Source organism: Rana temporaria, chromosome 4 (genome assembly GCF_905171775.1).
Source record: "Rana temporaria chromosome 4, aRanTem1.1, whole genome shotgun sequence".
NCBI classification, from domain to species: domain Eukaryota; kingdom Metazoa; phylum Chordata; class Amphibia; order Anura; family Ranidae; genus Rana; species Rana temporaria.
Genome location: NC_053492.1, coordinates 260,966,882 through 260,986,844, shown reverse-complemented (window position 1 = coordinate 260,986,844; position 19,963 = coordinate 260,966,882). Strand labels below are relative to the sequence as shown.

General features: G+C 43.9%; 1 protein-coding gene across 1 annotated transcript in view; it reads left to right on the top strand.

Moving 5' to 3' along the window:
- The window catches only part of RTN4IP1 (reticulon 4 interacting protein 1), a 41,061-nt gene that overhangs the window by 11,870 nt on the left and 9,228 nt on the right, over positions 1-19,963 (top strand). Inside the window, exons 3-6 of the mRNA XM_040350188.1 lie at positions 2,426-2,494; positions 3,514-3,638; positions 10,865-10,913; positions 14,782-14,918. Coding sequence (XP_040206122.1) covers positions 2,426-2,494; positions 3,514-3,638; positions 10,865-10,913; positions 14,782-14,918 — 380 coding nt within the window. The remainder of the gene's footprint in view (positions 1-2,425; positions 2,495-3,513; positions 3,639-10,864; positions 10,914-14,781; positions 14,919-19,963) is intronic.

Here is a 19,963-nt window from a genome sequence, read left to right as displayed (position 1 = left end):
TTGCCAACAGACCTTACACTGTTATATATGTATTCAAAATGTATTATTTAATACAAAACAAAATAAAAAAAATCAAGAATTGAATACATTAAACATAAATTCAATTAGAAACGTGTGTATTAACATGTGTTAAACACATATATACATATGCAACATCAAAGTGTAAAGCTTTATTAAATGCTGAAGATAATCAATGTGTCAAATTAGGAGCTTAAAAATGGGAATAAAATATAGAAAGATAAAAATGAAAAATAAGGGAGGGCTAAATGGCCAATACAGAGTAAATGACTAACAGCCAGTATGTGATAGAGGGGACATCAACTGTTATTAATAAAACATTGTATGTCCCACTCCACAATCAAGCCTTTGGGCACATGGAAACCCAATTTATATATCCAATTAGTCTCGGCCCTAGATATGTCCCAACTACCATTGCTCCCATGACAGTGGGCCACATAATTTTCAATGGTGACGAAGATTGTACTTCTAGGGTCCCGATTATGTTTCAAGTCATAATTCTTTGAAACATTATGCTTATCAAAACCTTTTCTAATGTTGGTTATATGCTCCCCTAATCTGATGTGCAGCTTTCGAATAGTGTGCCCCACGTATTCATGGGCACCTAATAAGGTAGACAACACATTTTGTCGTACATGTAATGAACGACTTTATAGGGTAAGTGACTCCTGTACTTGCTGAGGTGAATTCAGTAATCCTCCTACCTCGATGGATATTAATTTTACAGGCCTGGCACTTCCCACATAGATAATACCCCTTTAGATCACCAAAAAAGGTGGGTCAGGAACATTTGGTGCTATTGTGTTCCTTAAATTGAATGCACCCCATAATATGACACAGGGTCGATCAGACAAAAGAGGACCTAGAACACAGTAATTCTTGATAATCGGCCAATGTCTCTTAGGCTGCTTTCACACTGAGGCGTGCAGCCGCGGTGACGGTATAGCCGCGCTATTTGTAGCGCGGCTATACCGTCGTATTTACCGCGATATTCGGGCGCTAGCGGTGAGGTTTTAACCCCCGCTAGCGGCCGAAAAAGGGTTAATACCGCGGGATTACCGCGCTTTCCCATTGATTTCAATGGGAAGGTGCGGTATAGGAGCGGTGAACACACCGCTCCTATACCGCGGTAAAGATGCGGCTAGCAGGACTTTTGGTGCGCTCCTGCTAGTGCACTGCTTTAATGTGAAAGCCTTCGGGCTTTCACATTGAACACTACAGGGCATGATTTTTCATGCGGTATAGCAGCGATATTTTTAGCGCTGTACCGCATGAAAAACGCCCCAGTGTGCAAGGGGCCTTAGTAATCCTCTTGTTTGCCCAGTGTTGGCTAGAATATGTAGTAAAAAAAGACACACCAAAATCATCTGTATTATCCTCTTGGGAAGGTTTATCGCCCAACGGTTCCTGACGATCTCTACTACTGACTTCCATTATAAGGGAATCTAGGGCCTTACTATCATATCTTTTGGCTATGAACCTTGTTCTTAAAACTGATGCCTCCTTAAAAAAAATCTTTTAAGCGTTCTTAGGTGAAACTGACATTATCAATCTTGGCACCAAAGAACTTTCTAAAGAAGAGATGACGACCCTCAATAAAGGACTGAAATATGCACCCCCGTGGAATCTTAAGTTCCAGACCTTTAGGCTGGGTTCACACAAGTGCGATGCGGGAACCCTGCAAATCCACTGCAGATCCCGCATCGCACCTGACTCGCATGGCGGTTCACACTGCCATATGCGAACTTCTGGGGAGTGTCAATACATTGTTAATGACACCCCCATTTCAGCTCGCATATCGCACTGCGAACTGGCAGTTCGGATATGAATCGGATCACATGGGTCTGTAGTCTTAAAAAAGTGGTATCGGGACAACCCTACTGAAAACGCTCGGGTGTGGGAATGCGGCCTCAGTGAAGGGAGCTTTAAGTGGCGTTCAGAGAGCTTTAACAAAGCGTGTACAAAGCCTTGTTTTTGAATAAAGTGTAAACGAGCTCTGGTTCACACTGGAGCATGCGGTTTGACATGTCAAATCGGTGACAATTGCTGCCAACCTGCACAGATGTCTCTGAAATTGCGACCGAAATTGGGACTGACATACTCAGTGTGAACATGGGCTTACTGTGATCATCGTAGGGCCTGCTTGACTTTATACCAGGTGGCTGTTTCACTTGGCCCTGCTTTATCCTCAATCAATATATTCATGTACTCGTATGTAAGATCCACTGCCGCTGGCATCCTTATCCTGCTGAACCCTTTACAGGAATTTCATCACATTTCCTTACATTATTATACAGGACTGACTAGAATGGAAATGGCTAAACTTATGCATATTTGTATAATTGTGGTACAAATATATATTCAGTTGCTTTCAAGTGATTTTTTTTTATTTTCATTGTTTTGACAGGTCTGGGCAGCAGTCCCTCCATGGAAGCAAGGCACTTTTGCAGAATTTGTTGTTGCAAATGCCAATGTGGTAAATATGCCAATTAAAGTTCATTGTGGAAGATTTAAACATTAAGTTGTATCCATCTTTACAAAATGTGCATCTTTGTATAGCAGCAAATAGAACCCTGTTACCCATGGTCATCAACCAGGTCTCATATTTCATTATCCGAAAGGGTTAAACATGGAATCTGGTCTTTATGGGGAACAGCTCTGCCTTTTTTGTTCCAGTTTTTTTTTTTTAATAATTTGGTGTATCTATAGTTTTTTCGGGTCACCTACATCAGAACTTAGAGCTGTTTTTAATATGTTGTTTAAATAGTGAAGGTTAGATGTTAAATGTTTGTACTTTTTAGCCTAGGTTCACACTGACAGCAGGATTCAAATCATTCGAGTTCAGCTGAACTCGCACAATTTCATTCCCGCATGTCAGTCTGACTTATAGGGCCGATTGTCTATATAAATCGCACCCTGAAGTCGCCAAAAGTAGTACAGAAACTACTTTTGGGGACGGCTGCAGTGCCGTAAATGCAGCATCGCACCGATTCGGATGGTGCCATTGCCAGCAATAGCTGCCGAGGGCTTCACAGAACAGCTGTATTTACACTGAGATTAAATTACACACAGGTGGATTCTATTTACTAATTAGGTGACTTGTGTAGCCAATTGGTGCCACTAGAGTTTAGTTAGGGGTATCTGAGTAAAGGGGTCTGAATACAAATGCACGTCACACTTTTCAGATATTTATTTGTAAAAAAAAAAATTAAAACCATTTATCATTTTCCTTCCACTTATGTGCTTCTTTGTGTCTATAACATAAAATCCCAATAAAATACATTTACGATTTTGGTTGTATAATGACAAAATGTGAAAAATGTCAGGGGATATGAATCCTTTTTTCAAGGCACTGTAAATTATCCTTCAAAAAATAAAAGTTAGTTTGTTTTTGTCCCCCCCCCCCCCCCCCCCCCCCCCGTTTACTGTCTCAGCTGTGTGAACTAGCACAGAGGAATTTGGCATAGATTTCAGTTGAGTTTGATTTATGTTTAGGTGTCCTTGAAGCCAAAGTCACTTAGTCATACAGAAGCTGCTTCCTTGCCTTATGTTGCCCTCACAGCATGGGCTGCCCTTGTTAACAGCTGCGGTTTGAAAAAGGAAACCTGTCCAGGAAAACGGTAAGTGTCAGTCTACTTTTCCTGACATAAAACTTATTACCGCATCAATTTTCTCTTGTTTGTTTTTAGCCTGTGGTCAAACTGTTTGATACAGGTTTTCTTTTGTATGTATGTATGTATGTATGTAGGTAGGCGAATAACACAGAAACATTTCTTCCAGTATCATTACAATTTTTATGACTGCTTTTTTGTGGAAAAATTTAAAATGTAATCTATCAAACATAACATATATAAAATTGAGTTCTATACAGCACTGTTAATTTAGTCTTGGGTGAGATTTGATGTAAGGGCCCTTTCACACTGGTGCATTTTTCCCGCGTTTTCGCGGTAAAAATAGCGCTATTAAAACGCCCATAAAACCCTACCCATGCCTCCTCCATTGAAATGAATTAAAAACGCGGTAAAAACGGAGCGTTAAAATTGACGTAAAACACCGCGATTTTATCGCGTTTTTAATTCATTTCAATGGAGAGGGGCATGGGGAGCGTTTTAATAACGCTATTTTTACCGCGGCAAAAACGCACCAGTGTGAAAGGGCTCTTACAATCATTACATCAATAGCTTCAGAGTTGGAATTAGCCAAAGGTTCATGCTCTTCCCTCCTCTCAGCAGCGGCCATTCTTCCTGTATTCTGATTCATGCAAAGCACAAAAGAATGACATCATTGGGGGATAAATCTAACTCCTGGGAGTTGATTTTTTATGTTTTCTGTGTCTTTTGCACTTTGCAGTAATATTTTAAACCATATTATCAGTTCTCCTTAGTTCACTATGGCCCTATATTGTGACCTGTATTATAGAGATGAAGGGAGGCCAGGTGTTCTGTAGTCTTAAGACACTTCCTATCCTAGGGTGACAGTGCTGCTTGCAAGTGGGTGTTGTAACCCTAGGACAGAAATTGTGCTATTGGCAGGATCAAAATAAGTGAAAAAAGCCAGAAAAAAATAATAATGAAGCCATCAAATGTAGGGACTGGTAAACTGCAACAAATACAATTTCTGTTCTTGGGTTTATATGCACTTTAAAGGCCAAGTCTGCCTTTTGTGACAAATAATAAATGCTCCCACGTATCCAGAAAAAAAGTGTCTTTATTATTTTTAAAATAACAAACATGCCATACTTGCCTGCTCTGTGCAATGTACTCCTAAAAGAGTTACACTTTAGCGGCACAGATTTAACCCTTTATTATTATTATTTCTTTATCGTACATCACGGGACACAGAGCGGCATATTCATTACTATGTGGGTTATATGGAGTACCTTCAGGTGATGGACACTGGCAATCTCAAACAGGAAATGCCCCTCCCTATATAACCCCCTCCCATAGGAGGAGTACCTCAGTTTTTACGCCAGTGTCTTAGGTGTTGGTCATGGTTTAGCTTGCCTCCACATCCTTGGGATTAGGTGGGCTAACCGGTTCTGTCCAAAGGCCTCAGCGCTAAAGTGGTCAGTAACCGGACCCCAAACCAAAGGGGTATAGCCCATAATGCTTTTCTTTTTAGAGAGCTGGACCCTGGGCCCAGAACTTAGAAACCTTTGGGGGCCTAATGTTTCTGTTGCCAGAGTGCTATATGGGCCCAGGACAGTGGATCCTTCATAGGAACCCAGGGCCTGAAGGTCAATGCCCCACGGAGATGGGGGAAGATTGGGCCTCTTGCTTTGCAAAGTCCTGCGGCATGGAGCAGGTAAGTGAGGGGAAAACTTGCGGAACTTGGTTCTTAGCAGGTTTTTCTGGGGGGTTCACAGGGGACATGCCTAAAGTTATGCGCTGCATCTGGCAAAGTAAGTCACATATCTTAAAGATAGGATGGCTCTATGTGTATTCCCCATAAAAGGTGAACTCCCTGGTAGTATTGTAAACATTGAGAAAGAAGCCTGTGTGTGTGTGTGTAAAGAGAGCTGTGCTTACCTGCAAAGCCTCCAGGCGATTGCTGCCATGGTTTTTCCTCCTAGCCTGGAGACAGGACAAACTACCTCCTCGTGTGGACTCCTTACCCCCACCCCCCCCCCCGCCGGCGGGCGCGTGCGCGCGTCCCCGTGATATGGGCGCAATTTCGCGCCGTTAGCTGAGGAGGGAAGGGCGGGCCAGCATGTTAAAGGAAGGGGCGGCCCTTCCATTTTGTTCCCAGCTCAGTGTATGCTGGAACTGAGAGAGGAAGCGACCAGAGCGGCAGCACGGGGCGCCGAGGACACACAGTGGCCGAAACAGATATTACAGTCTTCAATAAAGACTGTCCTGGAGCCTAGAGTTAGGCTGTTCTTTCTATCTCAGCAGTTTTTTGGCAATACTACTAAGGGGGACAGAATGTTTTTTCTCTCTTGGGTTTGAAAAAAAAAAAAAAAAAAAACCATTAAAGGGAAAGAAGGCATTTTTTATCCCCCAAACGGGTTTTTGGGCAATAACTATTTATAGTTCCAAACACCAATAAGTTAGCGGGCGTACCTCGGTATTGTACCATGGCGTCTGGTTCAGAGGGTACAAGAGGTGGGGATTCCCCCAGAGAGTCTGAGGTCTCGGACAAAGTTATGCCGCTGCTTTCCCGAGAGGGAGCCTTGATGGGACCATCGGGATCTGGGGCTGGAGCTGGCACGGGTCAGTCCAACCCTAGGGTGGTCACGGACGAGGTACTGTCCACCTCCTTAAAAGAGATGGAAAAAAGAATGGAAAAGATGATAGCCAAGGCTATGCGGGGCAGAAAACAGAATAGATCTCCGTCGCCCGAGCGTGGACCCTCAGAGGAGGAGGTCCTTTCCGCAGGGGAATTGGACGACCTCTTGGACAAGGACCAAGCAGGTTCGGGGATCGAGGATCCGGATACAGGGGAGTCTGGGGCAGCCTCCCAAGGGGAGAGCTGGTGGGTTCAAGCCTTAACGGACTTGGTCCATAGTGCATTCAACTTGCCAGTACCAGATCTCCAAGTATCGACTGTTCAGCTTTGGGCTCACTAAGGGCGCCTCAAAACAACGCAGTTTTTCCGATCCATCCTCTGCTAGAGGAAGTTATGTTCCAAGATTGGACCAAGCCAGATAGAATCTTTTTACCACCTAAAAGATTCTCTGCCTTATATCCTATGGAAGATAAATTTTCCAAGAGATGGGCAACCCCGGCGGTGGACGCAGCCATCTCATGTGTTAACAAATCTTTAACATGCCCTGTAGAAAACATACAGGTGTTCAAAGATCCGGTTGATAAACGCTTGGAAGCACTACTTAAAAGCTCCTTCACTACTGCAGGGGCAGTAGTGCAGCCAGCTGTGGCTGCGATTGGGGTTGCACAAGCATTATCGGATCAAACTAAGCAGATGCTTAAACTTATTCCTGCCCAGCAGGCAGAAGAATTTTCTGATGTCCCTAGGGCCATACGCTTTACGGTAGATGCGATTAAGGATTCTATCCAGCAAGCGTCACGTTTATCGTTATCCCTTATCCATATGAGAAGACTCTTATGGTTAAAGAGCTGGGAGGCCGAGCCCCCATGCAAGAAGCTCCTGGTAGGGTTCCCCTTCCATGGAGGACGACTCTTCGGAGAAGACCTGGATAAATACATTCAGACCATTTCAAGCGGCAAAAGTACTCTTTTGCCAACCAAGAAAAAGTTTCAGGGGCCTGCGTTTAAACGACAGCACTCCCCTGGGCAGGGGCCCTCTAATGCCAAACAGTATCGACGGCCTCCTGCAAGATCAAACTTTAACTTCAACAACAAATCGCAGGGACAGGCCGCTAGAGGCAAGAAGCAGTGGTTTCGCAAACCAGCAAAACCAGCCCCCAAGCCGACCTTATGAAGGGGCGCCCCCACCCACGAGGGTGGGGGGAAGGCTGCGTCTCTTTTCAGAGGTTTGGGAAGCCAGCATTCCCGACAGATGGGTACGGTCTTCCGTGGCTACGGGCTACAAACTAGACTTCCTAAAGTTTCTTCCTCCTCCTCATTTCCAGGAGTCAAGGGTTCCAAACGATCCGGAGAAGGGAGCCGCATTAATGACGGCATTGAATCATCTACTCTCCCAGGAAGTAATAGTAGAGGTACCAGTCCTAGAACAAGGGCTGGGTTTCTACTCCAACCTATTCATCATCCCAAAGTCCAACGGAGATGTCAGGCCAATTTTGGACCTAAAGATGGTAAATGCATACCTAAAGGTCCGCTCATTTCGGATGGAATCCGTGCGGTCAGCAGCTGCCACACTCCAGAAGGACGACTTCATGGCATCCAAAGACATAAAGGATGCCTACCTTCATGTTCCAATTTATCAGCCACATCAAAGATTTCTACGCTTTATGGTGGCTTCGCGTCATTTCCAATTCGTGGCGCTTCCCTTTGGGTTGGCTACGGCCCCCCGGGTGTTCACGAAGGTCCTAGCTCCAATCCTAGCCAGGCTAAGGATCCAAGGGGTCACGATCCTAGCGTACCTGGACGACCTCCTAGTCATAGATCACTCGTCTCCTGGCTTGGAACGAGCAGTGGCCCTCACGGTCCAGTACCTCGAGAGGTTCGGCTGGGTCCTAAATCGAGAAAAGTCAGCATTCCAGCCCACAAGGCAGTTGGAATATCTCGGCATGAGGTTAGACACAGAACAACAAAGGGTGTTTCTACCTCTGATAAGGTCAAAGCCATCAAGGTTTTAATCCTACTGGTTCTAAGCAAGAAAGAACCGACTATTCGCCTATGTATGCGGTTACTAGGCAAGATGGTGGCCACATTCGAGGCGGTACCGTACGCCCAGAGCCACACTCGCATCCTGCAGGCAGCCATCCTGTCAGCATGGAGCAGGAGGCCACAGGCCTTAGATATCCCTTTGCCGCTCTCATCAAGAGTCCGACAAAGTCTGTGTTGGTGGTTAGACCCTCAGAATCTAGTGAAGGGGAAGTCTTTCAGCCCAGTGGCTTGGAAGATAGTAACCACAGATGCCAGCCTGACGGGCTGGGGAGCAATTTTGGATGGTTGCACTCGCCAGGGTACTTGGGCAAAGCCAGAGAGGCAGTTGCCCATCAACATCTTGGAGCTCAGAGCTGCTCGACTAGCCCTCAGGGCTTGGACGTCCAAATTGCAGGGGTTCCCGGTGATAATTCAATCAGACAATACCACGGCCGTGGCATACATAAATCACCAAGGGGGAACCAAGAGTCAAGCCACTCAGAAAGAGGTGAGCTTGATTCTCCTGTGGGCAGAGGCTCATGTGCCCTGCATATCGGCAATATTTATTCCAGGAGTGGACAACCTTCAGGCGGACTTCTTAAGTCGCCAGACTCTGTTGCCGGGGGAATGGTCTCTACATCCACAAATCTTTCAAGCACTCTGCCAAAGATGGGGAGTGCCGGACGTGGATGTCATGGCATCGAGACTCAACAAGAAGCTAGACAGGTTCATATCCCGCTCAAGGAATCCGATGGCCTGCGGAACCGATGCGCTGGTTTGCCCTTGGCATCAGTTCAAACTTCTTTATGTATTTCCCCCGCTCCAGTTACTACCCCGCCTGCTGCGCAGTATCAGGGTGGAGCACATACCAGTCATCCTGGTAGCTCCAGCATGGCCCAGAAGGGCATGGTATTCACTAATCCTGAAGATGGTAGTGGGAGACCCTTGGACTCTTCCTCTACGGCCAGACCTGCTATCGCAAGGTCCGATCCTCCACCCTGCCTTACGGCATCTAAATTTGACGGCCTGGAGGCTGAATCCCTGATTCTCAGGGGTAGAGGTCTGTCTCAGAAAGTAATCTCTACCCTAATCAGAGCCAGGAAACCGGTCTCTAGGGTGATTTATTACAGGGTCTGGAAGGCCTATGTAGGCTGGTGTGAGTCCAAGCGATGGCCTTCTCGCAAGTTTACCATCGATAGAGTATTACGTTTTCTCCAGCCAGAAGTGGATAAAGGACTGGCATTAAGCACAATCAAAGGACAGATTTCAGCTTTGTCAGTGTGGTTTCAGCGGCCGCTGGCCACCCACTCGCTAGTTAAGACCTTCCTTCAAGGGGTCTTGCGTATTAATCCTCCAGTTAAATCCCCGCTTTGTCCCTGGGATTTAAATCTTGTTCTGTCAAGTTTACAGAAACAACCTTTTGAGCCGTTGGCTAAAATTCCTTTGGTTTTACTGACAAGGAAGTTAGTATTTTTGGTCGCCATAGTTTCCGCCAGAAGAGTATCGGAACTGGCAGCCTTATCCTGTAAGGAACCATATCTTATTTTACATAAGGACAAGGTCGTTCTCCGCCCTCATCCTTCCTTCCTACCGAAGGTTATATCCAGTTTTCATCTAAACCAGGATTTGGTATTACCATCCTCCTTTCCTAAACCTACTTCCAGAAAGGAAGGGTTGATGCATACCTTGGATATTGTCAGGGCCATGAAGGCCTATCTTAAAGCTACAGAGAAGATCCGGAAAACAGATGTGTTGTTCATTTTACCGGATGGGCCCAAGAAGGGGCAGGCAGCTGCAAAATCCACCATCTCGAGGTGGATTAAACAGTTAATCACTCAGGCCTACGGCTTGAAGGGGTTGCCTCCTCCGTTATCATTAAAGGCTCATTCTACTAGGGCCATGGGCGCCTCCTGGGCAGCACACCACCAGATCTCTATGGCTCAAGTTTGCAAGGCGGCAACCTGGTCTTCTGTCCACACGTTTACAAAATTCTACCAGTTGGACGTAAGAAGGAATACTGATACAGCCTTTGGGCAGGCAGTGCTGCAGGCTGCAGTTTGAGACCCTCGGATTCCGGGGGCTCCCTTTTGAGTTAAATTTAAAATTATTTTTGCTCAACTAAGTTGGATTTATTATGATTTGAGTATATCTCTAAATTAAATCCTTTTGTCTTTGGAAGATGTTCTCCCTCCCCTCATTGTAAGCATTGCTTTGGGACATCCCACATAGTAATGAATATGCCGCTCTGTGTCCCGTGATGTACGATAAAGAAAAAGAGATTTTTAATACAGATTACCTGTAAAATCTTTTTCTTGGAGTACATCACGGGACACAGAGCTCCCACCCCTCTTATGGGGACCATTTTGGGAGGCATACTGCTTGCTACAAAACTGAGGTACTCCTCCTATGGGAGGGGGTTATATAGGGAGGGGCATTTCCTGTTTGAGATTGCCAGTGTCCATCACCTGAAGGTACTCCATATAACCCACATAGTAATGAATATGCCGCTCTGTGTCCCGTGATGTACTCCAAGAAAAAGATTTTACAGGTAAGCTGTATTAAAAATCTCTTTTTTATTCTATTTTATTTTATTGCAGCGTTTTAATAATTGGTGCATCTGGAGGAGTTGGCACAGCTGCCATCCAGGTATTTATATTGCAGCTTTTAATTTTCTTTTTAGCTTAAAGGGGTTGTAAAGGAAAATATTTTCTTTTCATAATAAGCATCCTTTACCTGCTGACATTCCTCTTTTTTCCTTTAGTGACCCTTTAAGTATTGTCTCATTCAGCACAATTTAGCCATCCCATATTGTGGCATAACACTTTCAATTTAGGTGCATTTTTATCTGTGAAATTGTATTTTGAATTTCACTATACACTGTAAACCTTTTGTTGTTGTTGTGTTTTTATATAATAATTTTTTCTTTACACAAAAAGCTTTTTAACAGCTTATCAGTCATGGATAAAGGATATGGTTTACATTTACACATTCTTGTAAATATTTTATTATTTGTGACAACACTGAAGAAATTACATATTGCCACAGTGTAAAGTAGTGAGTGTTCAGCTTGTATAACAGTGTCAATTTGCTGTCCCCTCAAAATAACTCAACACACAGCTATTAATGTCTAAAGTGAAAATGTCCAATCTGGGTCCAATTAGTCATTTTCCCTCCCCAGTGTCATGTGACTCGTTAGCAGGAGTGTTTAAATTTGGTGTTATCTCTCTCTCTCATACTGGTCACTGGAAGTTCAACATGGCACCTCATGGCAAAGAACTCTTTGAGGATCTGAAAAAAAGAATTGTTGCTCCAGGCTATAAGAAGATTGCCAAGACCCTTAAACTGAGCTGCAGCACAGTGGCCAAGACCATACAGCTGTTTAACAGGACAGGTTCCACTCAGAGCAGGACTCACCATGGTCGACTAAAGAAGTTGCGTGCATGTGCTCAGTGTCATATCCAGAGGTTGTCTTTGGAAAATAGATGTATATGTGCTGTCAGCATTGCTGCAGAGGTTGAATGGGTTTGGGGGGGGGGGGTCAGCCTATCAGTGCTCAGACCATACACTGCACACTGCATCAAATTCGTTTGCATGGCTGTCATCCCAGAAGGAAGCCTCTTCTAAAGATGATACACAAGAAAGCCCCCAAATAGTTTGCTTGAAGGCAAGCAGACTAAGGATATGGTTTGACCAAGATAAACTTATTTGGTTCAGATGGTGTCAAGCGTGTGTGGTGGCAACCAGGTGAGGAGTACAAAGACAAGTGTGTCTTGCCTACAGTCAAGCATGGTGGTGGGAATGTCATGGTCTGGGGCTGCATGCATGCTGCCGGCACTGGGGAGCTACAGTTCCTTGAGGGAACCATGAATGCCAACATGTACTGTGACATACTGAAGCAGAGCATCATCCCCTCTCTGAGGGTAAAGGTGATGGACTGGCCAAGCATGTCTCCAGAACTAAACCCTATTGAGCAGCTGTGGGGCATCCTCAAATGGAAGGTGGATCAGCGCAAGGTCTCTAACATCCACCAGCTTCATGATGTCATGGAGGAGTGGAAGAGGGCTCCAGTGGAAACCTGTAAAGCTCTGGTGAACTCCATGCCGAAGAGGGTTAATGCAGTGCTGAAAAATAATGGTGGCCACACAACATATTGACCGTTTGGGCCCAATTTGGAAATTTTCGCTTAGAGATGTACTCACTTTTGTTGCCAGCGGTTTAAACATTAATGGCTGTGTGCATGGCCGTCTTTTCGCATGGGCACGCTGGGAAGTTGCCTGGGGGGCTAAGAGAAGGGGCGCCAAAGCTGTGTCACGCCGCTCACTCGACTGCATTGGTTGCTAGAATCGCCGGTGCCTAGCAACCAGTGACGTCAGAGGCCACGGCCGCCCCAGCATTCAGAGCACGCTGCGACCACCCTAGGATTCAGAGCGCGCCACCTACGCGGCGGGAAAATGAGCTCCACCCACATCTTCAGACTCAGCATGGCTCAGAGGGAGGGGAGCGAGCAGACAGCGGAGCACTTCTGAGAAGAGCTGCCTGTCCTGAGCCTGCCTTGCTGTGAGTGTGAGTGACTGCACTGCACCTGACCTGACCCTCGGCCTCACCCTGTAAGTTATTTGCTGGGCCATTCAAACACAGCCACTATGCCATTCAAATGCAGCCATTGTGCGCGATTGTGTAGACGGGGCCCCAGTGCACTGTATTGCCTGGGGGCCTATAATGCTCTTAAGATGGCATATGCTGTGTGTTGAGTTATTTTGAGGGGACAGCAAATTTACACTGTTGTCCAAGCTGTACAATAACTACTTTTACATTGTAGCAAAGTGTAATTTCTTCAGTGTTGTCACATGAAAAGATCGAATAAAATATTTACAAAAATGTGAGGGGTGTTCGCGCGTGTATGTATTCTCCTCACATTACTCTTTAAAGCATGCTTATTCTTTCACATGTATGCTGTATATCAGGGCTCAAAATTTCAAGTCCTGAGCTACTAGCCGGGCCTCAAGGGTTACTCGCCACCAGTTGCCCCGCCCAACCCCTACCATGTACCGCCCATAATCCCGCCCCTAGACACGCTCTCATAAATTATCTCATGAAATGACACTTAAATGTTTTATGCAGAATTAAGTTATAAAAATAAATATTAACAACAACTTTATCCGTGCCCAAAAATGCAGCCTGCCCATGTCTACCAAGGCAGAATGTGTCCCCAGTGCAACCACGTGTCCCCGGTGGAGCCACGTGTCCCAGGTGGAGCCACGTTTCCCCGGTGGAGCCATGTGTCCCAGGTGGAGCCTACCTGTGCTGGGTAAGAGAGAGGTGAGGAGCCGGAGCTGCCGCCACCGCCTGGTTGTTAAAAGCGCGGGGAACATAACAGCTTGCAGTTCAATAGCTGTGTTCCCTGCCGCAAGCCGTCATATACAGCCCCTCCCCCTTGTCCGGGAAACTTTGATAGACAGATCACCCGTCCAATCCTGGGATGGGTGATCTGTCTATCAAAGTGCCCTGACAAGGGGGAGGGGCTGTATGTGATGGCACACGGCAGGAAACACCGCTATTGAATTGAAAGCTGTTATGTTCCCCACGCTCTAAACAACCAGGCGACGGCGACAACTCTCCTCTGCCCTATATTCACTCCTTGCTTGTCCCCCCCCCCCCTGCTCGCAGGCAGCCCACACTCCCCATCCCTCAAAATGCACTCGCAAAATGCAAGCAGGCGAGTGTAAATTTTGAGGGCTGGAAGGTTTTGCATAGTTTTACATACAGTGCGATTGTTCATTAAAAGAATTGTGCTCCCATTTCATTTCCCTGACTATGTGTATAAGTTGCTATGACAGATTTATATTTGTATTGTGTGTATTTTACTTAACTTATACAGTATATGTATATATAATCTGTATGAAAAGGATGTAGCTGTCATGAAGCAAGTTTCCATGACAAGGGGGTGTGTTATTCCAAGAGAAAGAAGTGACAGGATTATGACCTGGATGCTTTAAACACTTTAAAGTGTAACTACACTGCATCTAAGCACCAAAATGCTATTGAACTCATTTTTAAAATTCAAAGCAAACTCCTCCATCCATCCATGTCTCAATGCTATATTTTGCTGCGAAATCATATTGAAAAACACCACTCTAGCATTTCTGGCCACAGCCATTTTGAGTAAGGCTGGTGATTCATGTAGCATTTCCATCCTGGAATCCACCTGCCCTTAGTTCTGTCAGGAGGCTATTAACGGAGAAAGCCCCTCCTTCACCCCTCAATACTCCTAGCATATATGCCATAATTTGCCTAGGCAAGAAACCAGGAAGTAACTGAAGAAATGTAGAAAAAAAGGTAAAAACAAGATATATATTACATTTACACCTTATGTATGTACTAATGCTTGCAGCAGAAGGATTAAAAATAGTGAATGTTGATTGAGAGAGTGAAGTTCCACTTTAGGCTGCTTGGTACATGCTGTAAATTTCTTCTTTACTTTGTTCTGACATGTGCCCATGTGTCTATATTTCAGTTATTAAAAGCATGGGGGGCACATGTGACTGTTGTTTGCTCTGGAGGGGCTCAAACACTGATGAAGGACCTGGGAGCTGATGACTTTATTGATTACACAGCAGCAAGTCTAAAAGACCAGCTGAAGACAAGAGACTTGTAAGTTGTATTTAGAACACTGTTTAAGTTTATTGATTATTGTGATTGAGGTTTGACCTCTGTTACAATGCAAGAAGCATAAAAAAAAAAGAATCATCAAAGGAAAGAGGAAGAGAAGAGGAAAAAGAGAACACAGAACGCAAATTCAGGACAAGAAGCAATGAGGGGAACTTAATATATGACTTCCTCTTAGGCTGTCTAGACAATAGAGAAGTTCATCTTTTCTCTTTCTCATTCCCTTTAAAAGAATCGCATATTCAAATCTTAAACAGAGGGTTAACCTTTTCACCAAAACAAAACTTGGAGGAATTCACTGTGTATAAAGACATTAATCTTTTTTTTCTCCGTAAGGTTTTTTTTTCTCTATTTACATGCGCAATGGGATAAAAGCCCTGCAGTTTGCGAAACCTTACAGGAAGATGGCAGAAAAACAATTGATGATCTCCTAGCTCTTCTGGATGAAGGAGCACTGGATATTGATATGCCAGCGGATGAGAACACCATAGTCCTCAGACAGGTTGATCTGAGAATTAAATCTAAAAAGATGTTACCCCTTTCTAAAAGTAAACTTATAGACCAATTTTTTGACCTTGTAAGTAATGATTTAAAAATTTTAAATTGGGAGGAATTTAATCAGGATAATCTGAACAAACAAAGGGCTGCTCTTAATGAATTAAAAAAAATGCCAAAGGTATAGTTATTAAATAGAGTGATAAAGGAGGCAATGTGGTCTTAATGAATGAGAAGAACTATGTGAAAGAAGTAAAACAACAACTAGGTAATTCCAACGTATTTAACATTTTCAGGCTCTCCTTTCCTTAGTTTGGTTGAAGAACTGAATTATAAGCTGACCTTGGCACAAGAAGGGGGTTTGATAACTAAGAAGGAATTAAATTATCTGAAAATAGCTGACTATAATATCCCATTCCTCTACATCATCCTTAAATTGCATAAAGACTTTGTGAATCCTCCAGGGAGGTCCATAGTCTCTTGCAATTAATGGACCTTTAGAAAGGGTAGGCCAATACATTGATGGTCTTTTGAAGATCATGGTCCCTGCCCTGGAATACTATGTAAAAGACACTAAAGATGTCCTCAATAAACTTGATAATCTTGGAGTGGTTCCTTGTTGGTATTGATGTACAGTCATTATATGCATCGATACCTCACCATTGGGGATTAAGAGCTGATAAATTCTATCCAGAGATGGCCCATCAGAATAAATTTATCCTTTATCTCTTGAATTTTGTCCTGCATAATAACTTCTTTTGAGTTCAGTGATGTCAACTATCAACAGGTGTCAGGCCCTTCAATGGGTGCGCCATGGCTGCCTTTATATGTGTGCCTACATCTGGGAATGTGGGAGGAACTAGAAGTGTATAGATCTGGTGCTTTTGATGGTCTGGTTGGGTCCTGGGTAAGATATATTGATGATATCCTGATGGTCTTGAAGGGAACCGAGACTAAGTTGTCTGAATTTATGGATGAGTTAAATAACAATGATGGTAATATCAGGCTTGTGCTTGGATTAGACTCTGTCTCGATTCCCTTCCTTGACCTCAGGATAGCTAAGAAGGATGTCCTTATTGGTAACCTCTACCTTTCGTAAACCCACGGCACCCAACACTACTTCGGGCAGACAACTTTTATCCTAGGACTTAGTGAAAGGCATTCCAATGGGTCAATTCCCTTGTATCAGGAGGAATTGTACAAATGACCTGAAATTTAAAAAGGAGGCACATGACATGTATGCCAGATTTAGGGAGAGAATATATAGTCATAAGTTACTGAAGGCAGCCAAGAGAGACCCTCCCTTCCCTCTCCCCAAGACAAATCCCCCAACAACAAGAACCTGTGAGATTAATTACCCAATTTGGTTTAGAAGTAAGAGATCCTATGAAGGCATTGGTCCACCCTGTCGCATTGTCCTGTCAGGTATAGTGGGTGACTATCCTCATTTGGTCGCACGAAGAGCTCCAAACTTGTCTGACATGCTCACTCGGTCTGAGTTCATTCAGACAACCGGTGATTCCTGGTTAACGTCCTTTCCCAGAACTATCAGGATAGTTTTCACTGATGCGGACAATAGCACTGTATACAGTTGTGCTTATAAGTTTACATACCCTGGCAGAATTATGATTTCTTGGCCATTTTACAGAGAATATGAATGATAACACAAAAACATTTTTCACTCATGGTTAGTGTTTGGCTGAAACCATTTATTATTAATCAACTGTGTTTACTCTTTTTAAATCATAATGACAACAGAAACTCCCGAAATTATCCTGATCAAAAGTTTACATACCCTGGTGATTTTGGCCTGATAACATGCACACAAGTTGACACAAAGGGGTTTGAATGGCTATTAAAGGTAACCATCCTCGCCTGTGATCTATTTCAGGATTTGACAAATTTGCTTGGAATCTAGGAGCCAGCTAAAAAAGTTAGGAGCCAAAAAACGCACCCGTACCGCCAAGCTCACGCGCAGAAGCGAACGCATACGTCAGTAGCGCCCGCATATGTAAACGGTATTCAAACCACACATGTGAGGTATCGCCGCGATTGGTAGAGCGAGAGCAATAATTCTAGCCCTAGACCTTCTCTGTAACTCAAAACATGCAACCTGTAGAATTTTTTAAACGTCGCCTATGGAGATTTTAAAGGGTAAAAGTTTGTCGCCATTCAACGAACGGACGCAATTTTTAAGGGTGACATGTTGGGTATGAATTTACTTGGCGTAACATTATCTTTCACAATATAAAAAAAATTGGCTAACTTTACTGTTGTCTTATTTTTTAAATAAGACAACATAAAAGTGCGCTTATAAGACCGCAGCACAAATACGGTGTGACAAAGTATTGCATCGACTGCCATTTTATTCTCTAGGGTGTTAGAATAAAAAATATATATAATGTTTGGGGGTTCTAATTAGAGGGAAGGAGATGGCAGTGAAAAAAACACATTAGAACTGCTGTTTTGCTACTTGTAATGTAACCTGTAATGCCAACGGCCACCACACGATGACCACTCCTAGATTCCTTCTGCCGGCCTCAGCTTCCTTCTGTGAAGGCCGCAAAGCTGCGGCCTCAATTACCGGCCCACGCCGGCCGGTAATTGAGGCCGCGGCTTTGCGGCCTTCTGCTTCCTTCTGTGGCCTCAGCTTCCTTCTGTGAAGGCCGTAAAGGGATATAAAAAGATACCCAAGGAATTGAGAATGCCAATCAGCAGTGCTCAAACTCTAATCAAGAAGTGGAAAATGAGGGGTTCTGTTGAAACCAAACCACGGTCAGGTAGACCAACTAAAATTTTAGCCACAACTGCCAGGACAATTGTTCGGGATGGAAAGAACAGTCCACCAATAACTTCAGAATGAAATACGGGACTCTGAAAACATGTGGTGTGGCTGTTTCAAGGTACACAATAATGAGGCACTTGAAGAAAGACGGGCTGCGTGGTCAAGTCACCAGAAAGCCATTACTACGCAAATGCCACAAAGTATCCCAATTACAATACGCCAAACAGCACAGAGCCAAGCCTCAAACCTTTTGGCCATCTTGAGTAAGGGCAGATGATGTAGCATTTACTTCCTGTAATCCCTCTCAGGCATGCAGGCAGGAGGGTGTGCTTGGCTAAGAAACCCCATCCTCCCCTCCTGAAGACTCCTAGGATGTACGACATCGATTGCCTAGGCCTGGAAACCAGGAAGTAATTGAAGACCTTAAAAAAAAAAAAAAAAAAAAAAAGTTTAAAACAAGTAAATGGGGAAATATATCATATCTATTTACTAATGCTAACAGCATAAGGATTTAAAATGGTCCATGTTGATTGAGAGAGTGAAGATATTTCAAATAAAAAAATCTGCATATAAGTATAATGTCCATATCACTTAAAATAACCAGCGCCGCTGCTAATGGCTCCAGCTTACGCAGGCTCTGCTCCGACGTATGTTTCATGCAAACAGACATTCTCAAGGGAGTTGGCTCAAGATTGGTTTATACTAAAGCGCTGCGCAAACTGTTGGCGCTATATAAATCCTGTATAATAATAATAATAATAATAATACTGAGACATATGCACAGCGCAACAGTATGTGTATAGGATATTTGTGACACTTGTATTTTTGTGTTCTGACTGTTACACTTTAATTTATAAAAAAAAAAAAGTACTCATTTATTTGTTGAGTCCACACAGGTTTTATTTTAGTAATAAGGGCAGTTTTTTTTTCTTAAGTAAATATTATATTTGTTTTATTTATACTATTATCAATTGCTTTTCCGCTGACAACTAGCAACTTCTTGCATGTGGCTTTTTTCATTCACATGTGTACACCATGTTAAGCAAAACATTTGATTTTGCATACTTTAGGATGTGTTATTGCAATGGTTTAAAAGAGGCACAACATGTAAATCAGTTGCTTATGTTGCTTTTCCAGTGAAATTATTTGAATGCCTTTTACAGGTATTTATATAATTCACTTTTTTTTTTCCCTCATGACCTTTATATATTGACCCTTTTTATATGAACGAGAGAGAGAACTGCTCCCCATTGACTTTGCCGGTGCTTTTAACCCTTTTTCAGGCATTAGCGGGGGTTAAAAGCGCCCCGCTAGCGAACGAAAACGATGGTAAAGCGCCACTAAAATTAACAGCACTTTACCGCCGACGCCCCTCTCAGTGTGAAAGTTGGGTTAAAAAAAAATATGCCAAGCTTTGAACATCTCACTGTTCAATTCAACATCCAAAAATGTAAGAGTATGGCACAGCTGTAAACCTACCAAGACATGGCTGTGCACCTAAACTGACAGGTCAGGAAGGGAGAGCATTAATCGGAGAAGCAGTCAAGAGGCCCATGGTAACTCTGGAGGGGCTGCATAGATCCACAGCTGATAGAATCTGTCAACGGGACAACTATTAGTAGGGCACGCCACAAAGCTGGCCTTTACAGAAGAGTGGCAAGAAGAAAGCCATAAGGAAAGTCCCATTTGCAGTTTGCGAGAAGCCATGTGGGGGACATAGCAAACGTGGAAGAAGGTGCTCTGGTCAGAT